At 27.2% G+C, this 21402-nt stretch overlaps 1 protein-coding gene across 1 annotated transcript in view; it reads left to right on the forward strand.

The window, feature by feature from the left end:
- The window catches only part of LOC145828563 (uncharacterized), a 60223-nt gene extending 38821 nt beyond the window's left edge, over nucleotides 1–21402 (forward strand). Inside the window, exons 13-15 of the mRNA XM_082936318.1 lie at nucleotides 12765–12996; nucleotides 13241–13410; nucleotides 20958–21402. Of these exons, the coding sequence (XP_082792444.1) occupies nucleotides 12765–12996; nucleotides 13241–13410; nucleotides 20958–21069 (514 nt within the window). The 3' untranslated portion in view covers nucleotides 21070–21402. The remainder of the gene's footprint in view (nucleotides 1–12764; nucleotides 12997–13240; nucleotides 13411–20957) is intronic.

Below are 21402 nucleotides of genomic sequence, written 5' to 3' on the forward strand. Positions count from 1 at the left end.
TTGAAAAATTAAAAAAAAAAGCACAAAATCAAACTTGTCATCAAGCTTTCAAAGCCCTGACCAATAATTAAATTACAGCGCCACATATAAAATCACCATGACCCAAACTACATATAATTATATAATAAGTAAAATAACTAATTATTGTTTTAGAAAAAAGCAGTCGGATATTTAAATTAAAGATTTATATACCATTTGCAATTTAATATCAATAGATTATTTATTTTGTTTTGTATTTTATTACACAAAGCTTTTCAAAACTATACGAGTTTCATTCTCAAGTGATAAATTTTAAATGAAATTTGAAAAAATTTTTGGTAAGTGAACAGCTTAAAAAATAACTTTAAATTATGACGTATGAATAAATTTAAATAAATACAAAATTTAGAGATTTATCAAGTAAAACTAAAGTAAAGGTATGTTTATTAATAGATTGTTAATAATTTTGTTTTTCAATTTAATGCTACTATGCGGGCTGTAGAGTTCGCTTTGCTTACATCGTTTCAAAACTTCAAAGTTTTGAACTATGTCAGAGTTTTGACAGGGTGTGCAATTAAAAAGATGTTCAAATATTGCGCTGTTTTTATCTGTTCCGCAGTAGTCTGTAGTTCGTCAGAATATTTGCCGTGATGTTTCTCCAATGTAAGAGATGCTCTGATCTGCAGAGCAGGTGTATTTATAAATAACATTTGCGTCAAATACTTCCGAGCATTTACTTTTGTTGCTGAAGTAGTCAGAAACATTTTTGCTGGTGTAGGCCGGTTTAATACTAATGTTGTGTTTTTGAAATGTGGATGCTATTCGTTTTTGGAATCTTATTGAACAAATTACCTACGTAAACTGTTGTGAATGAGAGTAGTTTTCGGTTTCCGTTTTCTTTTCATTTTTTGTGTTAATATTTTCATTTTGTTTAAATGTTGAATTGTCGATTTTGTGAGCTTTAAGAAATTTGTTGATTTTGGACTCTATAAGGTTTTTTGGATACTGATTCTTAAGTAATAAGTTTTTAATTTTTGTAATTTCATCTTTAAAAGCGGTACAAGTTGAGCATATATAAAGCGCTCTGTTTAGATAAAAGTTTATTAAACCGAGTTTCCAAGATCTAGGACAAATACTAGTATATTGCATTATTAGACCTGTGTCTGTTGGTTTTCTGTTCATATTTGTGTGTAGTTGGTTTGATATTTTTTTTACCTTCAGTGTCGAGAAACGGTAGTTTTTCGTACACGAATCTTTCTAAAGTGAATTCTAAGTTTGGGTGTAGAGTATCCATTTCATGATAGAAGTTTGTTAGTTCAGTTTGGTTTTGTGTGACTACGAATATATCATCTACATACCTTGTGTAGAAAAGAAGTTTTGTTTTTGAATTTGTTTGTAATTGATAATTTTCTTTTGATGTTACTAACCGATTGGCTAAGATTGGGGCCAATGGGCTACCCAGTGCAACACTGTCTAATTGTTTGTATACTTTTCACCATAACGGAAAATACTTTAGGAGCACAACTGTAAATTTTTCCAAAATATATTTTTAGTAATTTTAGTTTCTTTGAAAATTTATTTGATATTTGTGTCATAAATTGTTGTTAATATGTCTTCAATTACTTCTTTTAGCGGAACGTGAGTATATAGGCTTTTGATGTCTAAACTAGCAAAAGCGTTTGAATGTTTTATATTTAGCTTGGATATTTTGTTAACAAATTCATTAGATGAGGAAAAGATATATTTGTCATACAAACAACTATTTTTTTTCTAACCATTTCGCTCGATTGTACTCTGGAGTGTTGATAGCTGATAATACTGGTCTTATTGGATAATTTTCTTTGTGCGTTTTTACAACACTATATAATTTGCCTGGTTGTGAGCCTCGTGGATAAATATTGTAATAGGTTTTTTGGTTAACTATGTTTTTAATATAATTTCTGCAATAATAAATGACTTTGTTTTCTTGTATAATCCATGGGGCTAATTTGCAATCTTTTGTGTTTACGGAATTAAGATTATACTTTATTTCTTAAAAATGGTTTTTGTCTAGAACATTTTTATCTAACTTTTTCAAATAATCCGACTTATTTAAGACGACAACTCCGTCACCTTTATCCATTTTGCATACAACTATTGATGAGTTTTTTGAAAGATTGCTAAGTGTTTTATGGATTAATTGGTTTGGTCTGGCTCTACATTTGTTTTGTGCATCATTAATTAGTTAGTACTAGTATACGTTAGTATAAGTAGTACTAGTATATTAGTTATTAGACACAGGTCTAATAATGCAATATACTAGTATTTGTCCTAAGTCTTGGAAACTCGGTTTAATAAACTTTTATCTAAACAGAGCGCTTTATATATGCTCAACTTGTACCGCTTTTAAAGATGAAATTACAAAAATTAAAAACTTATTACTTAAGAATCAGTATCCAAAAAACCTTATAGAGTCCAAAATTAACAAATTTCTTAAAGCTCACAAAATCGACAATTCAACATTTAAACAAAATGAAAATACTAACACAAAAAATGAAAAGAAAACAGAAACCGAAAACTACTCTCATTCACAACAGTTTACGTAAGTAGTTGTTCAATAAGATTCCAAAAACGAATAGCATCCATATTTCAAAAACACAACTTGATATTAAACCGGCCTACACCAGCAAAAAAGTTTCTGACTACTTCAGCAACAAAAGTAAATGCTCTGAAGTATTTGACGCAAATGTTATTTATAAATACATCTGCCCTGCAGATCAGAGCATCTCTTACATTGGAGAAACATCACAGCAAATATTCTGACGAACTACAGACCACTGCGGAACAGAAAAAAACAGAGCAATATTTGAACATCTTTTTAATTGTACACCCTGTCAAAACTCTGGCATAGTTCAAAACGTTATCTAGGAAATGTTTATCTACTAAATTTAATTTTTTTTTAGCTAAGTTTATGTTGATGCAGAAAAGTATGGTGGGTTATACCACAACACACGGCTACTACGAGACTTATGACTTGTCTGCGTTTTAATGTTATTATTACAAGTAATACTGTTATTATTAATATCATTATTATTGTTACTACGATTACAGTTATTATTATTATTACAACGACCATTGTTATTATCATTATTTTTACTCTTATTGTTATTATTATTGTTATTATTAATATTGTTGTTTATTTTTACATATGTTAATTCACATTTAAAACCACTTTTTTAAACCTTTACCATTTAAAACCTCAGAGAAAACCAGTGGCGTCGCGTGGTATTTTTGTTAGGGGGTGCTGCAGGTTGAGTTGTCAAGTTAAAAAAATCCCCTAAATTGAAAGATTAAAATAAAACTCAAGGAATTAGAAAGAAATAGGGAATTTTAAGCTATAAGTCTTAAAGATATTAGCTTAAATGCTTCTTAATATGAATATTAAAAAAACATGATGTACTTAAAAGAGATATTTTATATTTAATTTCAATATACGAGAAATTTGTTTAAAAGTACTTAATGAAGGAAATAGATTACTATGTTGCTAAAATTTTTTATCATAATACAGTACATAAATTTACAATATATCATACATTGATAAAAAGTTTGTATGCATGGTTGCCACTCATCAAGCTAAGAAAATTTTCCTGACTTTTCCTGACTTTTTCCTGACTTTTTACCAAAATTTTCCTGACTTTTCTAAATCAAGCTCTTAAATTAAACTTATTCTAAAATACATAATCTAACACTTTAAACTATATAAAGCTTCCAATCTAACTTTAATACAGGTTATAAACAATAGTTTTTTGCTATCATCAAACTTCCAGTACATCACTTCAACCATCTGTGTATGATTGATGTTTGTAATAAACAGCCCTATCAGCAAAATACTTGTATTATTACCTTATAAACACAGCTTGTCTGAAAAAAGAAACATTTTTTTAGCAAATCCTAGCATAAATGTATCTAGATAAACAAACGACATATAAGGAACATTTTGCAGTTTATTAAAGGATATTTTACTAATTTATACCAGCTGGAGGCATTGGAAATAAAATTAAATATTTTTGTAAATTTCTAGGAAAATTATGGAATTTTTTTCTGACTTTAAAGGACTTTCAATTAACTTTTACCACTTGAAGGCTTTGGATAACAAGGAATTTTGTAAATTTAAACTGACGAAATCTGACTTTTTTTTTTATCAATTTCCTGACTTTTCCTGACTTTTTTTCAAAACCCCCCATTTTTTCCTGACTTTTGTAATTTTTTCAATTTTTTCCTGACTTTTCCTGATTTCCTGACTTTTCCTGACCGAGTGGCAACCCTGTGTATGTATGTATTAACATAACTTAATTATAAGAGCAAAAGAAGTTTTTTTTGGGATTTATAAATTAATTATTTTACATGTTTAAATAACTTCTTACAATACAACTTTAAAAAATATTTGAAAACTACGTATTTAACTATTTAAGCATCAATGCTCTTATAAACAAAAAAAAAGGAATTATGTTTAGCAATATAAAATTATGAATCAAAAAATACCATTAATAAACTTTTTGTAGATTATAAAATTAACTCAAAAAGTAAAGTAACTTTTAAAGCAATTAAAAACAAATTGCTTTAAACAGTAACTTTGTTTCTTTTAAGTTAGTTACTTTATTTTCACCAGTAAAAAAAACCATGAAAATTCAAAAAAAAACCACACTAGAAGGAATTTTCTTTTAAAACTTTTACAATTTAAACACAAAGGTCTTTAAAAAGTTATAAATACCACAGCAGCAAAAAAATTGACTTTTTTCTTAAAATAGTTTTACATAATAAAAAAATTTAATATAATTCTACATACGTTTTGAAACGAAATTTGTTTAAAAGGTCTATGTTTGCAAACTAAACAACTACAAGTTGTAAAATAACCTTTAAAAATTTATATCTAGGATCAAAAAATAATTACCTAAAACAACTAACTTTTACTAAATACATAATTGAAGTTAAGTCGGATTTATTTTTAACATACAAAATTAACAAACAAAGCAAAATCTGAGTAATAGTTCACAATTTGTTGACTAACAAAACTAAAATTTGTAAAATAACCTATAAGCATTAACATCTATTTAATGAAATACTAACTAAAAACATATAATGTATCTGAAAAGAAATAAAATATAAAGTTTAGTCAAAAGTAGCATTCAGTACAGAGAATTAAAAATAAAGTAAAATATTTTAGTAGTTCACTATTTGCAAACTAAAAATTTATAAAATTTTAAGTTAACATATAAACTTTCATACTTAACAACAATAAATATTTTTTAAAAACACAAAACAAAATAAGCTTAATTATGTACCCTCTATTAATGATACATAATAAGAAAATTATTTTTTACCTTTATAAGTAAAATGCATCCTTCTTTCTTTTTTATTAACAAACATTTCTATTACCTTCGAATTAAAACCATCACATTCACTAACTAAATCTCGACCAATAGATAATACACTTAAAGAATTAAGTCTTGTCTGGCCCATAGTGTTTCTTAGGTAATTCTTAATTCTTTTTAGAGCTGAAAATGATCTTTCTGCCTCTGTTGTACACTGTAAAAAGTACACTGTCAATTAAAATATTCAGTACTTTTCTGTTTTTTCTCACTTCTTCATTATGTTTTTCAATACTATCCTGGTAACTTTTACTTAGATAAATTTGGATGCAACTTTTACCTAGGAAGTTGAAAAACACAATGTTGTCCAAATGCTTGGAAGATTTGGCATGAGTTAGAGATCTTGCAGCAATTTTGGATAAGTTCCTAAAACCAGTTTTTGTCCAAGCATCTTCACCTCCAAACAGAATACACGGAAAACAGTATAGGGCCATGGACTGTTTACATGCGCAAAGCCACTGGTGCTTACTGTAATATTCATTGCTGAACTTTCTATTGAAAGGCTTACCTTTTTAACATAAAAATCTGACATTGACAAAAAACATGACTGTAAAACCATTAAAAAAAAACTCTATCTTTTTTTTAGAAAATTAAAATAAATTTACACACTCTATTTATAAAAAAACCTCTTCATTCTCATGATTTGAGTGCTAAATTTGTTACAAAAACTGATATTGATAAAACTATAAATACCTGAAAAGTATATATATATAAAACCTCTAAAAATTTCTCCTTTGCTAAAATCTCAGCTAAAAAAATATTATATAAGCTAAAACTGCAATAATCTTTGTAAACATCATAACTTTTTCCTCATAATATATTTTCTTTTTAAATTAACAAACACATATATAAAGTATAATTAAATTTTTTCATATAGTTCAAAATTTTAGCTTAGTCATATAAATAACTTCAAACCTCTTGATGTACACTCTTGGGTAATTGAAATATCTGGTGTTGGTCTGCTGTTTTTTAACTTGAGCTTCTTAACTTCAGATAAAGCATTTATATCAAGGCGTTTAAGCTGATCCACAGTCCATTCACTATAATTTGTGGTTTGCATGTTGTAATTTTTTAAAACAATCTAAACATTTAATTATTCTCAGTTGAACTATTTAGGAAAAATTTTACACGGTACTGATATTTCAAAGCTAATAATTTATTTTTCACTTTGAAAAGAATTTTGTAGTATATAAGTAATGCTTTCATATAATTTCTAATGCTAATTTTTATTATAAAAAAATGATAGACCCCTATGCCCTTAACAAACTTTCTATATACTTAATATTAAATGACTTTTTCATTTAAAATAAATGCATGAAACTTGTTAGTTTAAATACAGGTTGATATAAGTTTAACTATGAGAATTGTCTTTTGTTGTGTAGGTAAGTTTATGTCAAAACTTTAATGTATTTGCTTAAAAAATCAAATTAGAGATAAATAATTAGTTTGTTTTTTTTAAGTCATTTTGTAAATCCCTCTCATTTTAGATTTTTAGTGCTATCCAACTTTAATTAACTATATGCCAAAATTAGTGATGTACCGGACCCGGACTTTTTTTTTCAAATTAGAATCCGGCCGGAACCGGATCCGGACTTTTTTTTCAAATTAATATCCGGTCGGAACCGAATCGGACTTTTTTTTCAAATTAGAGTCCGGCCGGAACCGGATCCGGACTTTTTTTTCAAATTAGAATCCGGCCGGATCCGGATATCAGACAAAAATGGCAATACCCGGCCGGACCCGGATAGTGAGTCTGGTACATCACTAGAATAAACTAGCCTGAGTCAGAATGAGGTTTAAAAAAAAAAAAAAAGAACTTTAATCTAATAATAAGTAGAACAGCTAGCCACAAGGTTTACAAATTTAAGTGTTATTTATAAGTAAAAATCTGAAATCAAGTTCTTGAACAAAATACACTAAAAAATTACAAAATATTGAAAACTGGATCAGCTCAAACTCATTCAAAATCTAAAAAAAAACTAGCCTGAGTTTTTTTAAAAAACTAAACTAGCCTGAGGCAATCCAAAATTTTTTAAAATTCCCAAAAATTTTCAAACTAGCAGGGTTGCCATTTTTTAAGTCAATAAAACTAGCTCGAGTGAGTATAAACAAGCCTGAGTCAGAATGGGGTTTTTAAAAACTGAAAAAATTACTCTAATCTAATAATCAGTAGAACAGCAGCAAAGGTTGACAATTTGGTAGTAAAGTTGTGGACTGATTGTGGTACACTTAACTTATTAGTACTACCCATCATAATTAAATTCTACCTTATTTTATTAATATCTAACAAATACTAAATTCTAACTGAGACTTCTTTCAATAATCAGACACGGCAGTTTTGAGTGATGAATCTTTTATATAAAACACAACAAGAAATACTAGCATATAAAAAACTATTAATTACTTTGGTAACACTTTAAAAACTGGAAGCCATTTAAATCTATATCAAAAGACTTAAAATAAAAAACTCAAAATTAAATAAAACTTTAAGTAAACAAGAAACTGTAAAATTTTAAATAAACTACAAACTATAAACCTGGCTTAAATATTTAAACAATTAAACACCTGTTGAAATATTCACTTTTAAAACAAAACACTACTTACAATAAGCATTCACAAAAACGTTCAAAATATTTTGTTGCTTCAAGCTACACACCAAACTAACTAACTGCTTACATATAAACTGCCTGTCATGTTCTGATGTTTTGTTGCATCAGTATTAAGTTTGAAACATTTCGTCATATGACTCTCATTGGCTCGTACATTCAACCGTATTAACTCTTAATATTCTCTGAGCTCAACTTTAAACAATGAATAATGAAAGTATTCATTCCAAAGTTTTCAATTTTACAAAATATGTAAAGAGTTGCATTTCATGAAATGTTTATTTCATAGTTTAATTGTAAACAAGTGTAAATTAGTCACGTGTACAGAATGAGCCAATCACGGTAGGTGTTTAATTTTAACTGACGAAAATGACTCTTATTAATTTACACAGGGTTTGTTTTTGAAATAATACTTTTCAGTATGATCTTTTTGACTAACAAGATCCGGCCAGGATCCTAACAGAGATCCGGCCGGATCCGGACTTTTTTTCAAAATTAGAATCCGGCCGGAACCGGACCCGGACTTTTTTTTCAAATTAGAATCCGGCCGGAACCGGATCCGGACTTTTTTTTTCAAATTAGAATCCGGCCGGATCCGGATATCAGACAAAAATGGCAATATCCGGCCGGACCCGGATAGTGAGTCCGGTACATCACTAGTCAAAATTCAATTCAAAGAGCTATTCAAAACAACTTACAGTATACTTTAAAGTCAACAAAGTAAGCTCAAGTTGAATAAACTTATTTTATAAATGCTTTAGTATCAATTTAAATTTCAAGTCAAACCATACAGAAATCATGGATAAGTATCAGAGTTCTTTGAAAATATTTTTTTTTTAATTTTGATCAGAGTCAAAAAAATGCTTAAAATAAAATAAGGCAACAACAGGTTCTTTATGTAAGAAATTTTACAAAAAAAAAACTATTTTACTTTATCTTACCTTTTCCTTTATTTTCAGCAATTGTTAACAAAGTTTTTAGCAAATTATTTAAGTTTTTTTTTAATTTTGTAAGAACAGAGTTTTTGACTTTTGAGTATTTTTATAGTTTAAAATAAAGTTTTTTTATATCTTCTATGATAATCTTTTTTTCTAAACATTTTTATACTAAGTTAAGAAAACTTTGGGTTGCAGATCTCAACTTGAAAATTTTATTTTTTACACAAATTTTGTTATCAATATAAGGCAGCTACATTTAAAACTTGCATGTAACTTGTTAGCTACATATTGCTTATTTCAATATTAAAAGTTATCAAAAAACAAAAATACTTATATTTGAAATAAATTCAATTATTATATGTATATAAGATAGGTAGCCTTTATTTTATTTTACTTTCAGGTAATCTGGAATAAAAAATTATGATATTTGAAAAAAAAATATTTTTTAATGACCATTTTTTTAAAGAACTATCAATAAAACACACAAAAAACTATTAAGTTTTGTAATATTGTTAATAATGTCCTTTAAAATCTTGTTAAAACTTTGGGCTCAAAAAGTTTTTTTTTGTTTATGTATTGACCACTGGGTTTTGATCTTGCAACATTCACCTCAATAACTAAACTTTACTTTCACTGTATTCAGTGTGTTTACATTTAGTAGCTTCTTCAATGTATAATGTTCAAAAACTAATTAGCAGTATATTCATATTCACTATATTCATTATATTCAGTTTAACTCACATAGCGCTGCATTGAATGCAGCTCTAAAAATAAGCTTTTCAACAACATTTTGTGTAGAAAATTTGTATATGTTTAAAATGCAGCGCACACAGTTTTAGCTAGCAGCGCCAGCCATTGAACCGAATGTTTGAAGATTGAATGTAAAATTTGAAAAACTAACGAATTTATCGCTAAGTTCAATGAAAAAAAGCAGAAAAACTAAAGTAAAGAGAAATTTTCTTTTTTCTTCTTTTTTTTTTGAATAGGTGGGACTGCAGCTCCAGTGTGCCACCCCACGCGACGCCCCTGGAGAAAACCAAATTGTTTAATTAACTAAATTTACATATACTACACAGAAATTTAAGACATGATTCGTTCAAAAACATTTAACTAACATAAATTCTAAACACCCCCGACATATAAGAAAAGCTATACCAATATTGACTCAGAAACGCTTAAGCTCATTGTCATCCAGTGTAGAAACATTTAACGAAATAGAAGTTCCATATGAAAATGTATTAAAAAAAATGGTTTAAAATGTGACTTAACATATGCGAAAATAAACAATAATATTAATAATAACAATAATAAATATAATAATGATAACAAAAATGATAAAAATGGTATTAATAATTATAGTAATAATACTTATTATTATTTTTATTATTATTATTATTATTATTATAGTAGTAATATAAGTAATAATAATAGTAATAATAATGATAATAACAATAATCGTAGTAACAATAATAATGGTATCAACAATAACAGTATTACAAGTAATAATAACATTAAAACGCAGAAAAGTCATAAGTCTCGTAGTAGCCGTGTGTTGTGGTATAACCCACCATACTGTTTAGCATCAACATAAACTTAGGTAAAAGAAATTAAATTTATTAGATAAACATTTCCTAGATAACCATTGTTACCGTCAAGTTTTTAACAGAAAAACTTTAAAAGTTTATTAAAGTTGTATGAACAACGTTAAGTCTATAATACAATAAAGTAATTACTTTATTTTATCTAAATATAATGAGATAACAACACAAATTAATACAAACAATAATAAACATATCACTATTAGTAAGAATGATAGCAACTATTCAGATAATATGCATGAAATGAATATTAGTTTAGACAGAAACGATAACAGTATTTTAAACAATGGTAACATTAGCAAAATTTCATTTTGATTTTGGTATGGTACTATTTTCGTATGATAGTATCATACCAAAATCAAACATGATCAATCTTTTAAAATCTGTTACTGGAGGCTTGTTCCAGTATAAACAAGAAATTATTTACACAAATAGATGGTGTAAGTATGGGAAACCCGTTAGCTCCTACTATAGCAAATTATTTTATGGGAACATTAGAAAAAAATCTGTTTAACACCGAAGATGAAAACAATCGAGTACTATACCTACGATATGTGGATGACATATTCTGTATCTCCAAAAAGATATTTAATTTTAAAGTTTTTATAAAAAATTAAACAAACTACATAAATTAATTAAGTTCACTTATGAGTAAGGTGGAAACTAACTCTTATTTTCGGACATTAAAATCAAACTAATGACAGAAAAAGTAATAACAAAGATGCACAAAAAAGAAATCGATACAGATGTTATTTTAAATTTTAGTGCAATAACACCAATTTAATGGAAAAGGGCTTTAATACAATGGTTTTTGAATAGTGCGAAAATTATAGCTTCTACTGATACAATTTACAAAAAAGAAAACAAAAACTTAAAAGAAAAGTTTATAAAAATAGTTATCCAAAGAAATTTTTTGATGACATAATTTAAAGATCTATTAAACTAATAAACAGTGCACTAATGAAAAACTAAATAGTTCAAACTTCAAAAACATCCTAAAAGTACCTTACATTGGAAAAGCTATTAAACAAATATATTGAAGACTTCAAAGTTATTTTTGCTACAAGCAAATTAGGCAATTACTTCAGCAACAAAGGTAAGACATCTCACAAATTGAAATATGACGTGGTCTACGAATATAAAGCCCTACGGATAAGAGCATCCAATATATTGATTTACTTCGAGACCCCTAATAGAAAGAGTCAAAGAAAACTTAAAAGGTAAAACAGCTGTATCTGACCACATTAGTAATTGTAATATTTGTAAAATGAAAGAATAACTGTTAGCAGCTTTGGTATTTTGAAAGAATGTAGAAATAAACCTGAGACCCTGATCAGCGAAGCTATTTTAATTAAACATTATAATCCAACTTTTAACAAACAATTAACTAAACCAGGTATTACCTACACACTAAGAATTTGTGATTAGTTATGTATATATTCATTAACAATGTATAAATATTTAAGTAACCAGTAATTTTCCTGTAGTTTATATTTTAATATATAACCGTTGTATATATCTTATTACTTTATTTTTCTTATATATTTAGTTGTTTCACATTAATTTATAGTTATTTTGCACTGTTTTTTATTGACAATGACTGATGAAAAGTCAAAACGGCGTCTAATAAACTATAAATTTACAATGTGTATCTCTTTAAAATGGTATTCAAAAACTCAAACTTTCCCTCCTGTATTTTATTTAATTTTGAATTAATAATTACAAATACTATTTAGTTTTATAACAGTCGGATTTAATATTACATGTTTTATCTATAATTAACCATAAACCAATAAAAATCTATACCAATTATTTTTATTTTTAATGGACACATGTATATACCTACTGTAGCTTCTTGTTTTTCCTTACAATATTTTTCTTTTACAGAGCTCCGTTGAAGTGTGTTAATCCGTTAACACACAGAAACATGTGTTAGTGTAAGAAAGGATACTGTATAATTTGTTATTATTATATATTCCAGTGAACTTGTTTCGCTATGGTCTTTTGTTAACAAACGCTTCAATTTATATTTTTGAATAGTTGTTTTTAAACTATATAAATATTATAAAAAGTATTTAAATTAGTAAAATAGCTTATATTATTTAGTTTACAATAATGGAAAAAATCTAGTTCTATACCGTTGATCTCTAGTAACAAATATATTATTATGTACTGTTAATATTTGTTTATCTCTAACTAATAGACAAACAGTTCCGGTAGTTATTTTTTAAACAGTGAGCTGCGATCAGAAGTAGAACTATTGAAAACAAGAAACAAAAAGTTAATGTTGAAATACAACAAAAGTACGCAGCATCTTTCTAATGTGATAACAGTTGCCGGACAAGCTCTTGCGGAAAAAGAAAAAGCCGATAAAATATTGGCAGAAGCTGTAGCATGTAGTGAGGTTCATCTAAAACTGCGTATAAAAGATAAACAGTTTATTGGAGGCATGCAGGAAACATTGAGAGTTAGCCAAGTTTTTTAAGATGTACTGTTGTTATAAGGTCTCTTATATCTATGCTTGTTATTTTTGAACTTATTTCACCAAGAATCCTTTGAGTTATTTTAAAAATATCTTCTTGTTTGTCAACACTTATACTGAAACTTTATTAAGTATTTTTTTAATGAGTTGAACTTAAAGATAAGTGTAACGATATACAATTGTTTGAAACATTTTATAAATATAGTTTAATATAGCCTGACTAAAACAGGAATCAAAGTTTAAAGTTTCTAATTTACAAAATGAAGTTGAAGAAAAACTTAAAGATCAAGAAAAGCATTACAAACTAGATTTGTTGAAACTAAAATACAAGTTAAACCAAATCAATTCTTACTTGTTAGAAAAAAGATCGTTTGTACTTCAAACAAGTGAAAAACAAAGGTTATTTCGTAATACCGTTATATTTTTAAGTTAAGTATACTACAATAAATACATAGTTTGCCACTTAATTTGGAAAAAATTAATAAAAATTATTTTTTCAATGAAATTGTCCGGAAAATTTGGAAGTTATATTTACTTATAACTTTGAAAGATGTCTTGAATGTGGTTAAGGTGGTCTTGCCATTTACAATAGCATGGACAACGTAAGAAGAGGTTTCAGTCTAAATAAATTCACTCACTTTTTTAAATTTTAAAATATTAAAATGATTAGTAAGAGACCACATGTGTATACTAAGAGCGTTAGGTAATCACTAACAATGGATTAAAAAAGTATGAGTATCAAACAAAAATTACAACGTAGAAAAACAGAGAGATGATAAATTTAGCTAATTAAATGAAAACATTTAAGAAGGTCAAAAAGTACATAAAAAACTAGAATTATTTTCAAAATATTTGATGATTCCACAAATCACTCACTCAAATTGCAGTCCAGTCTGTAGGGTTGCAGTCTGATATTTTAAAAAACATAGTCTAGTTAGCTTTTGATGAAAGCTACAGTTGCAAAAGACAGGAAGAAAAAGTTTAAAGAAAATTGTTTGAAGAAGTTACTTTTGACTTTAAGCAAAAAGGGAATAGTAGAATTAAAGTAATGTAATTATTGTGATTGGTTAAAAATTTGATGGTTGCTTAGAGAGAGAGTTTATTAAACACAAAATGATAAACTATATTAAGAAAAAAAAAAATCATAATAAATTTTATCAATTAACTATAATGTCATCAAGCTACACACTTGTTATTTGCTGTATTGAGATACAGTGCTTATTTACTTACCCGAACTTCACTTATCCGGACAGTTTCAGTCGAGAAAAAAAAAAACAATTTAAACACAAACTATTTTGTGTGATACAAATATTTAAGCTTTCATGCTGGTAGAAAATTTCAAGTTTATTTATAAATTCTGCAAGTTCATTATTATGACGTAATAATACTACTACAGCGTACATTCAAACTTTATTCAAAACTAGAGATAGGTTTACACATTTTTTATTTTGGTTAATTTGTTTTTAATTTTAAAGATAAGTATAATTTATTTTTCTCATAAACAAAAATTTATCTTTTTCTTTAAATTAAAAGTTAGGGCAGGTGGAATTACAAATGATAAATATTTTACATGCTTGACCCTTAAAAAACGTATATTGTTGCAGAGGGTAAGTATGTCTGAAATTTTTCTACCTTAGAAAAAATTATTAGATAAATTAACATAAATTTAAATTTTATTATTTATCACCTTTGACTCAAAATTACTATTTGCTTTTACTATAAAGCTTTTAGTATGCATTGTATAATACACACCAGTTTTTTGTACTTGTTCGGAAAGATCCTTATCCGGGTATGTTTACAAAAAATCTTGCCCAACATGTCCGGATAAGTGAATAAGCACTGAACATATAATAAATAAACTTTAACAGTACAGTTCTAAAATTTCAAAAAAAAAACAGTTAATTGAAACTAACGGTACATAATGTATTAGACAACTCAATAATAACTAAGCAGGAAAACTAAGCTTTTTAAACTACTTAAACATTGAGCTTACACATAATAACTTTATATATTTCTTTAATAGAAAAAAGTAAAAACTATGTGCATTCAGATAAAAAAGATTAGAAAAATATCAATTTATCATATTTGTATATTTATCTAAACCCACAATAAATCAGTTATACTAAATAAGACTATTGACAGATACACAAAATACGAGAATGGGTCATAAATGTACGGAGTCACTTTTGCACGAGCTATAACTGTTCTAATCAAGAACTTTTATAATTTAAAACTGTTTTCTTTAAAATGTTATTTTCCAATAAATAAATGGTTTCCTTAATCATTTAAAAATTAAACTTATCTGATCAATCTGAACTGCAAAATTGACGCTTGTGCATTTCTGACACCTACCCACAAAACACAATTAAAGTGATATCATATAAATTCAAAAATTTAGAAAGTTTACTTAAATAAAAATAAATTTCAAGTATCATATACAATACTTTGCTAACAATATAACATGTAACAAAAATTACATAAAGTTGCTAAATCCTAATCACTTAAACACAATTAACATAACTAATAATTATAACTAATAATGATAAAATTAATTAATAACGCTCATTGAAAATTGCCTAAAGATAAAGTTACTACAAGTATTCTCATAAAGTATATAAACAACATCCCTATGCAACCTGTTTAAATAAATCACTAACTCGATTTATTGTTTTGAAATTTGTCCCTGAGTTCAATCAGAAACGTTCCAAGTTAGCTCTGGTCTTTTAAGTCATTACATTTTTCAGTCCTTCTAGCAGGTAGTTATAATAATATTGTTTTTTACCAAAGTCTGAAAACTTTTTTTTTAATTATAAATTTTATTTTCCAGCGGCAGTTTGTATTGTATATATATGATAGAAATAGATTTGTGTACTAAATAAATTTTACTTAGCTTGTTTAAAAGGGCTTTTAAATAATTTAAAATTTGTAATACAAAAAAAAAAAAGTACAATTTTTTTTTGTAGGTAGCTGTCAAATTTCCACAAGCGCACAAAATTGCACGAAGACACTTTTGCACGGGTTGAATTTTTATTCTATTTTATAGTTTTTTTTTAATTTTTTTTACTATCACTGTTACCCTTACCCTCGGTCGGTAACTTAATTTTTATTATTTTTTTTTATGTCACTGTTACCCCTAACCCTTACCCGTGGTCGGTAGCTTTTTTTTTTATTAATTTATTTGTTCATTTTTCTTGTTTTTGTTTAATAATTATTTTATTAATTATTTTTTGTTTTTACTATCACTGTTACCCCTTACCCTCGATCAGTAATTTTTTTTTTGTTTTTATATTTAACTTATCTTTTAATTTTTTTTTCTGTTTTTTTTACTATCGTACAAAAATGACTCTCTGTTCGAAATTGACTCTTGGTGCAAAATTGTCTTCGTGCAATTTGTCTTCATGCGAAAGTATTTTTGTGCACTCGTGCAATTTAGTCCCCTCGGGCAATTTTGTCTTCGTACAATTTTGACCCTTCCCGTTTTTTCTAGCTTATTGCTACAATCGTCAGCTATTGAATTAAAAATGAATGCTCAAATGTACATTATAGGAATAAAAACTAAACAGAAAATGAGACATAATTTTAATTTCTATCAAGAGCAAATTCATGCAAAAATTTTAACTTTGCTAGAAACTAACAACCAAAGTCTACAAAACCTCAAGTACTAAACCATAAAATTTAAAATTTGTTGAACTTTAAGAGTAGTTTTTTATATGTAGGCAAGACGATACAAATTCGCTTCTCTTATTCAAACAACCCTTTTGGTTCAATGCATATACAACGGCAGTAGCTTCATTCAAGTACAGCCTACACACCAGGTTATTGCCATAGTCCATATGCTGTGCTCTTTTTATCACCTCCTAAGTGATTCTAAAGTCAATATTTTTGCGCTTTAAGTCACAAAAATACTTTAAAAGCTCAGTATCATTTTTATACACGCCACCCATTAAAACTTTTTGATTACGGGTTGGTTTTATTAAAACGTTTTTTTTTTTAATTTATAAACTCTCTACCAATATTTCTTAACTGAACTGCTAAATGGTAAATTACACCAAACTATATTTCGCTTTCTTTTATTTTTTGATTTAGTATTTTTCTCAGATTTTTCAAATTAATTTTTTTCATTGTGTCTGCATTTTTATAAATATTATTATTTGTTGAAATAATGGTTTTTCCATTATAAAAATCACAATTTTTTTTTTTTACATTAAAGTTTATTGCAAACAAAATACAAAATAGAAGTACTTTTCGGACACGCTCTTCAGTATTTTTTCGTGTCAAAACAAGCTGAAATAATGATGTACTGATATAAACTAATAAAACTAAGTATTTAAGAAAACAAATTAAATTTAACACAATAGTAATAATTAACAAATTAAGGCAATCGTTTAATCAGAAATAATATAAATGTAACACAACTTTACTAATCAACTAATTTAAGTTCAACGAATTAAACAAAATGGTCGAATAAACAAATTTCTTTTGTTTACAGAGATCTGGCTTTAAGCTTAAAATGTATATAGCTTCTAAAGTTTTTAGGTGAAATTCATTACGAGCAACTGATATTATTTTGAAGTTTTCCACTTTATAGTTTTCGACACACTTAGGATTAGTAATCAGGTGTTGGCCAATCGCTGAACTACTATTTAGTTTTTTTAAATCATCAAATTTCTTTTCCTCGTTACATGACTTTATCTTGTTTAAAAGGTTTTTTGGTATATGTTGGTTAATTCTTGAAATCAAATTGTTACTCGTTCTACCCACGTATGTTTTTTTACATAAACATACAAATTTGTAAATTACATTGCTGGTGTTTAGGGTGGGTAATTTATCTTTGTTTTTAATCTGAAACAGTTTATTGGTTGAGTATACTATTCGTAAATTAACAGATATATAGCCATTTTCTACTATTTTCTTCAAATTATTATGCAAAACTGTATTCTGATTGAATGGCAACTTAAGGTATACCGGACACTTTTTTGGACCAAATTTTATTGACTCAAACCTTGTCTTTGTTTTTTGTATTGTCTTCTTTATTATGTCTAGGGGGTAACCTTAAGTCGCAAAGATTCTTTCCACATTCAATAATTCTGTTTCTAAATATTTTTCCGAACAAATTTTCATTGCTCTATATGTAAGGCAACTAATTAGATTTAGTTTTTGTCTCATTGGACTGTATGAGTTATAAGGGACATAGTCCCCACTGAAGGTACTTTTTCTAAAAATGTTCGTATAGAACATTTGATTCTCCCTATTGACCAAAACATCTAAAAATGCTAATTGTTTTCAGTTGCCTTTTCCATAGTAAATTCGAGGTTTGCATGCATGCTATTCAATTTTAATAGAAATTCATCTCTGTCTTTATCGTCTGTAAAGATGGCAAACGTGTCATCTACATAACGTTTGTAATAAATGGGAGAGATATCTTTTATGAGTTGTTGTTCATGGAAACCAACAAAAATGTTTGAGAGAATAGGACCAAGTGGCGACCCCATTGATATACCATCAATTTGCTTATACATATGATTATTAAAGCTAAATTCTACTCCACAACATGCTAATATTAATAATTCTTATTCTTGTGCATTAATTTAGTTGTGAATGAACTATTTAAATACAGATTAGCTCCAAAATACCTAAAACCAGCAGTCTTCAAAGAATTATTAATATTAGCATGTTGTGGAGTAGAATTTAGCTTTAATAATCACATGTATAAGCAAATTGATGGTATATCAATGGGGTCGCCACTTGGTCCTATTCTCTCAAACATTTTTGTTGGTTTCCATGAACAACAACTCATAAAAGATATCTCTCCCATTTATTACAAACGTTATGTAGATGACACGTTTGCCATCTTTACAGACGATAAAGACAGAGATGAATTTCTATTAAAATTGAATAGCATGCATGCAAACCTCGAATTTACTATGGAAAAGGCAACTGAAAACAATTTAGCATTCTTAGATGTTTTGGTCAATAGGGAGAATCAAATGTTCTATACGAACATTTTTAGAAAAAGTACCTTCAGTGGGGACTATGTCCCTTATAACTCATACAGTCCAATGAGACAAAAACTAAATCTAATTAGTTGCCTTACATATAGAGCAATGAAAATTTGTTCGGAAAAATATTTAGAAACAGAATTATTAAATGTGGAAAGAATCTTTGCGACTTAAGGTTACCCCCTAGACATAATAAAGAAGACAATACAAAAAACAAAGACAAGGTTTGAGTCAATAAAATTTGGTCCAAAAAAGTGTCCGGTATACCTTAAGTTGCCATTCAATCAGAATACAGTTTTGCATAATAATTTGAAGAAAATAGTAGAAAATGGCTATATATCTGTTAATTTACGAATAGTATACTCAACCAATAAACTGTTTCAGATTAAAAACAAAGATAAATTACCCACCCTAAACACCAGCAATGTAATTTACAAATTTGTATGTTTATGTAAAAAAACATACGTGGGTAGAACGAGTAACAATTTGATTTCAAGAATTAACCAACATATACCAAAAAACCTTTTAAACAAGATAAAGTCATGTAACGAGGAAAAGAAATTTGATGATTTAAAAAAACTAAATAGTAGTTCAGCGATTGGCCAACACCTGATTACTAATCCTAAGTGTGTCGAAAACTATAAAGTGGAAAACTTCAAAATAATATCAGTTGCTCGTAATGAATTTCACCTAAAAACTTTAGAAGCTATATACATTTTAAGCTTAAAGCCAGATCTCTGTAAACAAAAGAAATTTGTTTATTCGACCATTTTGTTTAATTCGTTGAACTTAAATTAGTTGATTAGTAAAGTTGTGTTACATTTATATTATTTCTGATTAAACGATTGCCTTAATTTGTTAATTATTACTATTGTGTTAAATTTAATTTGTTTTCTTAAATACTTAGTTTTATTAGTTTATATCAGTACATCATTATTTCAGCTTGTTTTGACACGAAAAAATACTGAAGAGCGTGTCCGAAAAGTACTTCTATTTTGTATTTTGTTTGCAATAAACTTTAATGTAAAAAAAAATATTATTATTGTAATTTTATTCTCCATATGATGGACCTAGGCATCAAAACCTCGGCCACTTAAACAGAAAGACACATAACGAAATAAATCATAAATAGAAATATAAAAATAACTCAAAAAATTAATTCATAATATTTTTTGTCTGTAAGAAATTTTCTTCGTTACTCGATTTTTGTTTAAAATTTGTATAGTTGTATTAGATATTTGTTTTATGATGTTTTTTGGGTGACTAATTTTTTTAATAAATATACACAAATTTTGCGTTTTGCAAGTTTATAAGGCATATAGGAAAAATCATGCAAGTTGAGCTTCACATCTAGGTAGTTGTAATCATTGGTGATTCACGGTGACTTGGTTCTCATAGATTTAAAGAAGGAATATTTTTTATAATTTTTCAACTTTAAAGCCTGAAGAATTTGGCAAAACAGCTAGACCATCGTGTCTGTATAACCCAACTCTCTCTAACACAAAAATATTTTTCAAGATGTCTAACAAGAAAGTCTTACCTGCTCGCATAACTCTGATCCTATAAAAGATCCCTGCGTTGCATAGAAAAGAGAGCTGGGGTTATTTGCTCTCTTCTTGCGCCACAGATTTCCTTGTTTATAGAGACCTTATAATGACTTACAGGTACGAAATAATTTTTTTTGCATAAATACGCCATGGACAAAATAAAAAATAATGTTATTGTTTTTGTGTAATTTGTTTATTCCTGTACTGTTCATGGAGTATTAATTTCTAGTTTGAATATCTGGTGGTTGTAGCAAGTATGAAACATTTGTAATATATCTTTAAAGTTTTGTATTTTAAAATAATGTATAAATTTGTATATATTATACCATATGATACGACTATATATGATACCATATCATTAAACTTTTATTGTTTTTAGTTATCAATACTCTCTTTACAGGAAACATTCACAAAACTTTTCAGCTCTATGCAGTTCCGCTTCTTTAGAAACAAAAAACATTCTAAATAATCATATTCACTCTAATTTAGTTGCAGGAAAAAATAAAATTTAAGTTAGAATTGTGTATGAGTTGAGTACAAATTGAAGTAAAGTAGTTATTATTTGTTACTTATTATCATTACAATACGAAATCATTACTGATGTATATAATCCTACTATTTTAATAGTTTACTTTATAATTTACAAGAGCTTATAATTTTAGTTCTTGCTAAACACCATTGAAATTGTAAATTTTAAAGACCAGTTTAACTTTAAAAGTTTCTTGATTTTGAAGAAATACAAGCTTAAGATATGTACATTTCAATGCAGTTTGTTTATCTTAATATAAAAATCATCAAATCAGATATATTACATGTAAATGTCACAATTTCTGTTTCAAATATGC

This window comes from Thalia democratica, chromosome 2 (genome assembly GCF_965202585.1).
Source record: "Thalia democratica chromosome 2, ktThaDemo2.hap1.1, whole genome shotgun sequence".
NCBI lineage: Eukaryota > Metazoa > Chordata > Thaliacea > Salpida > Salpidae > Thalia > Thalia democratica.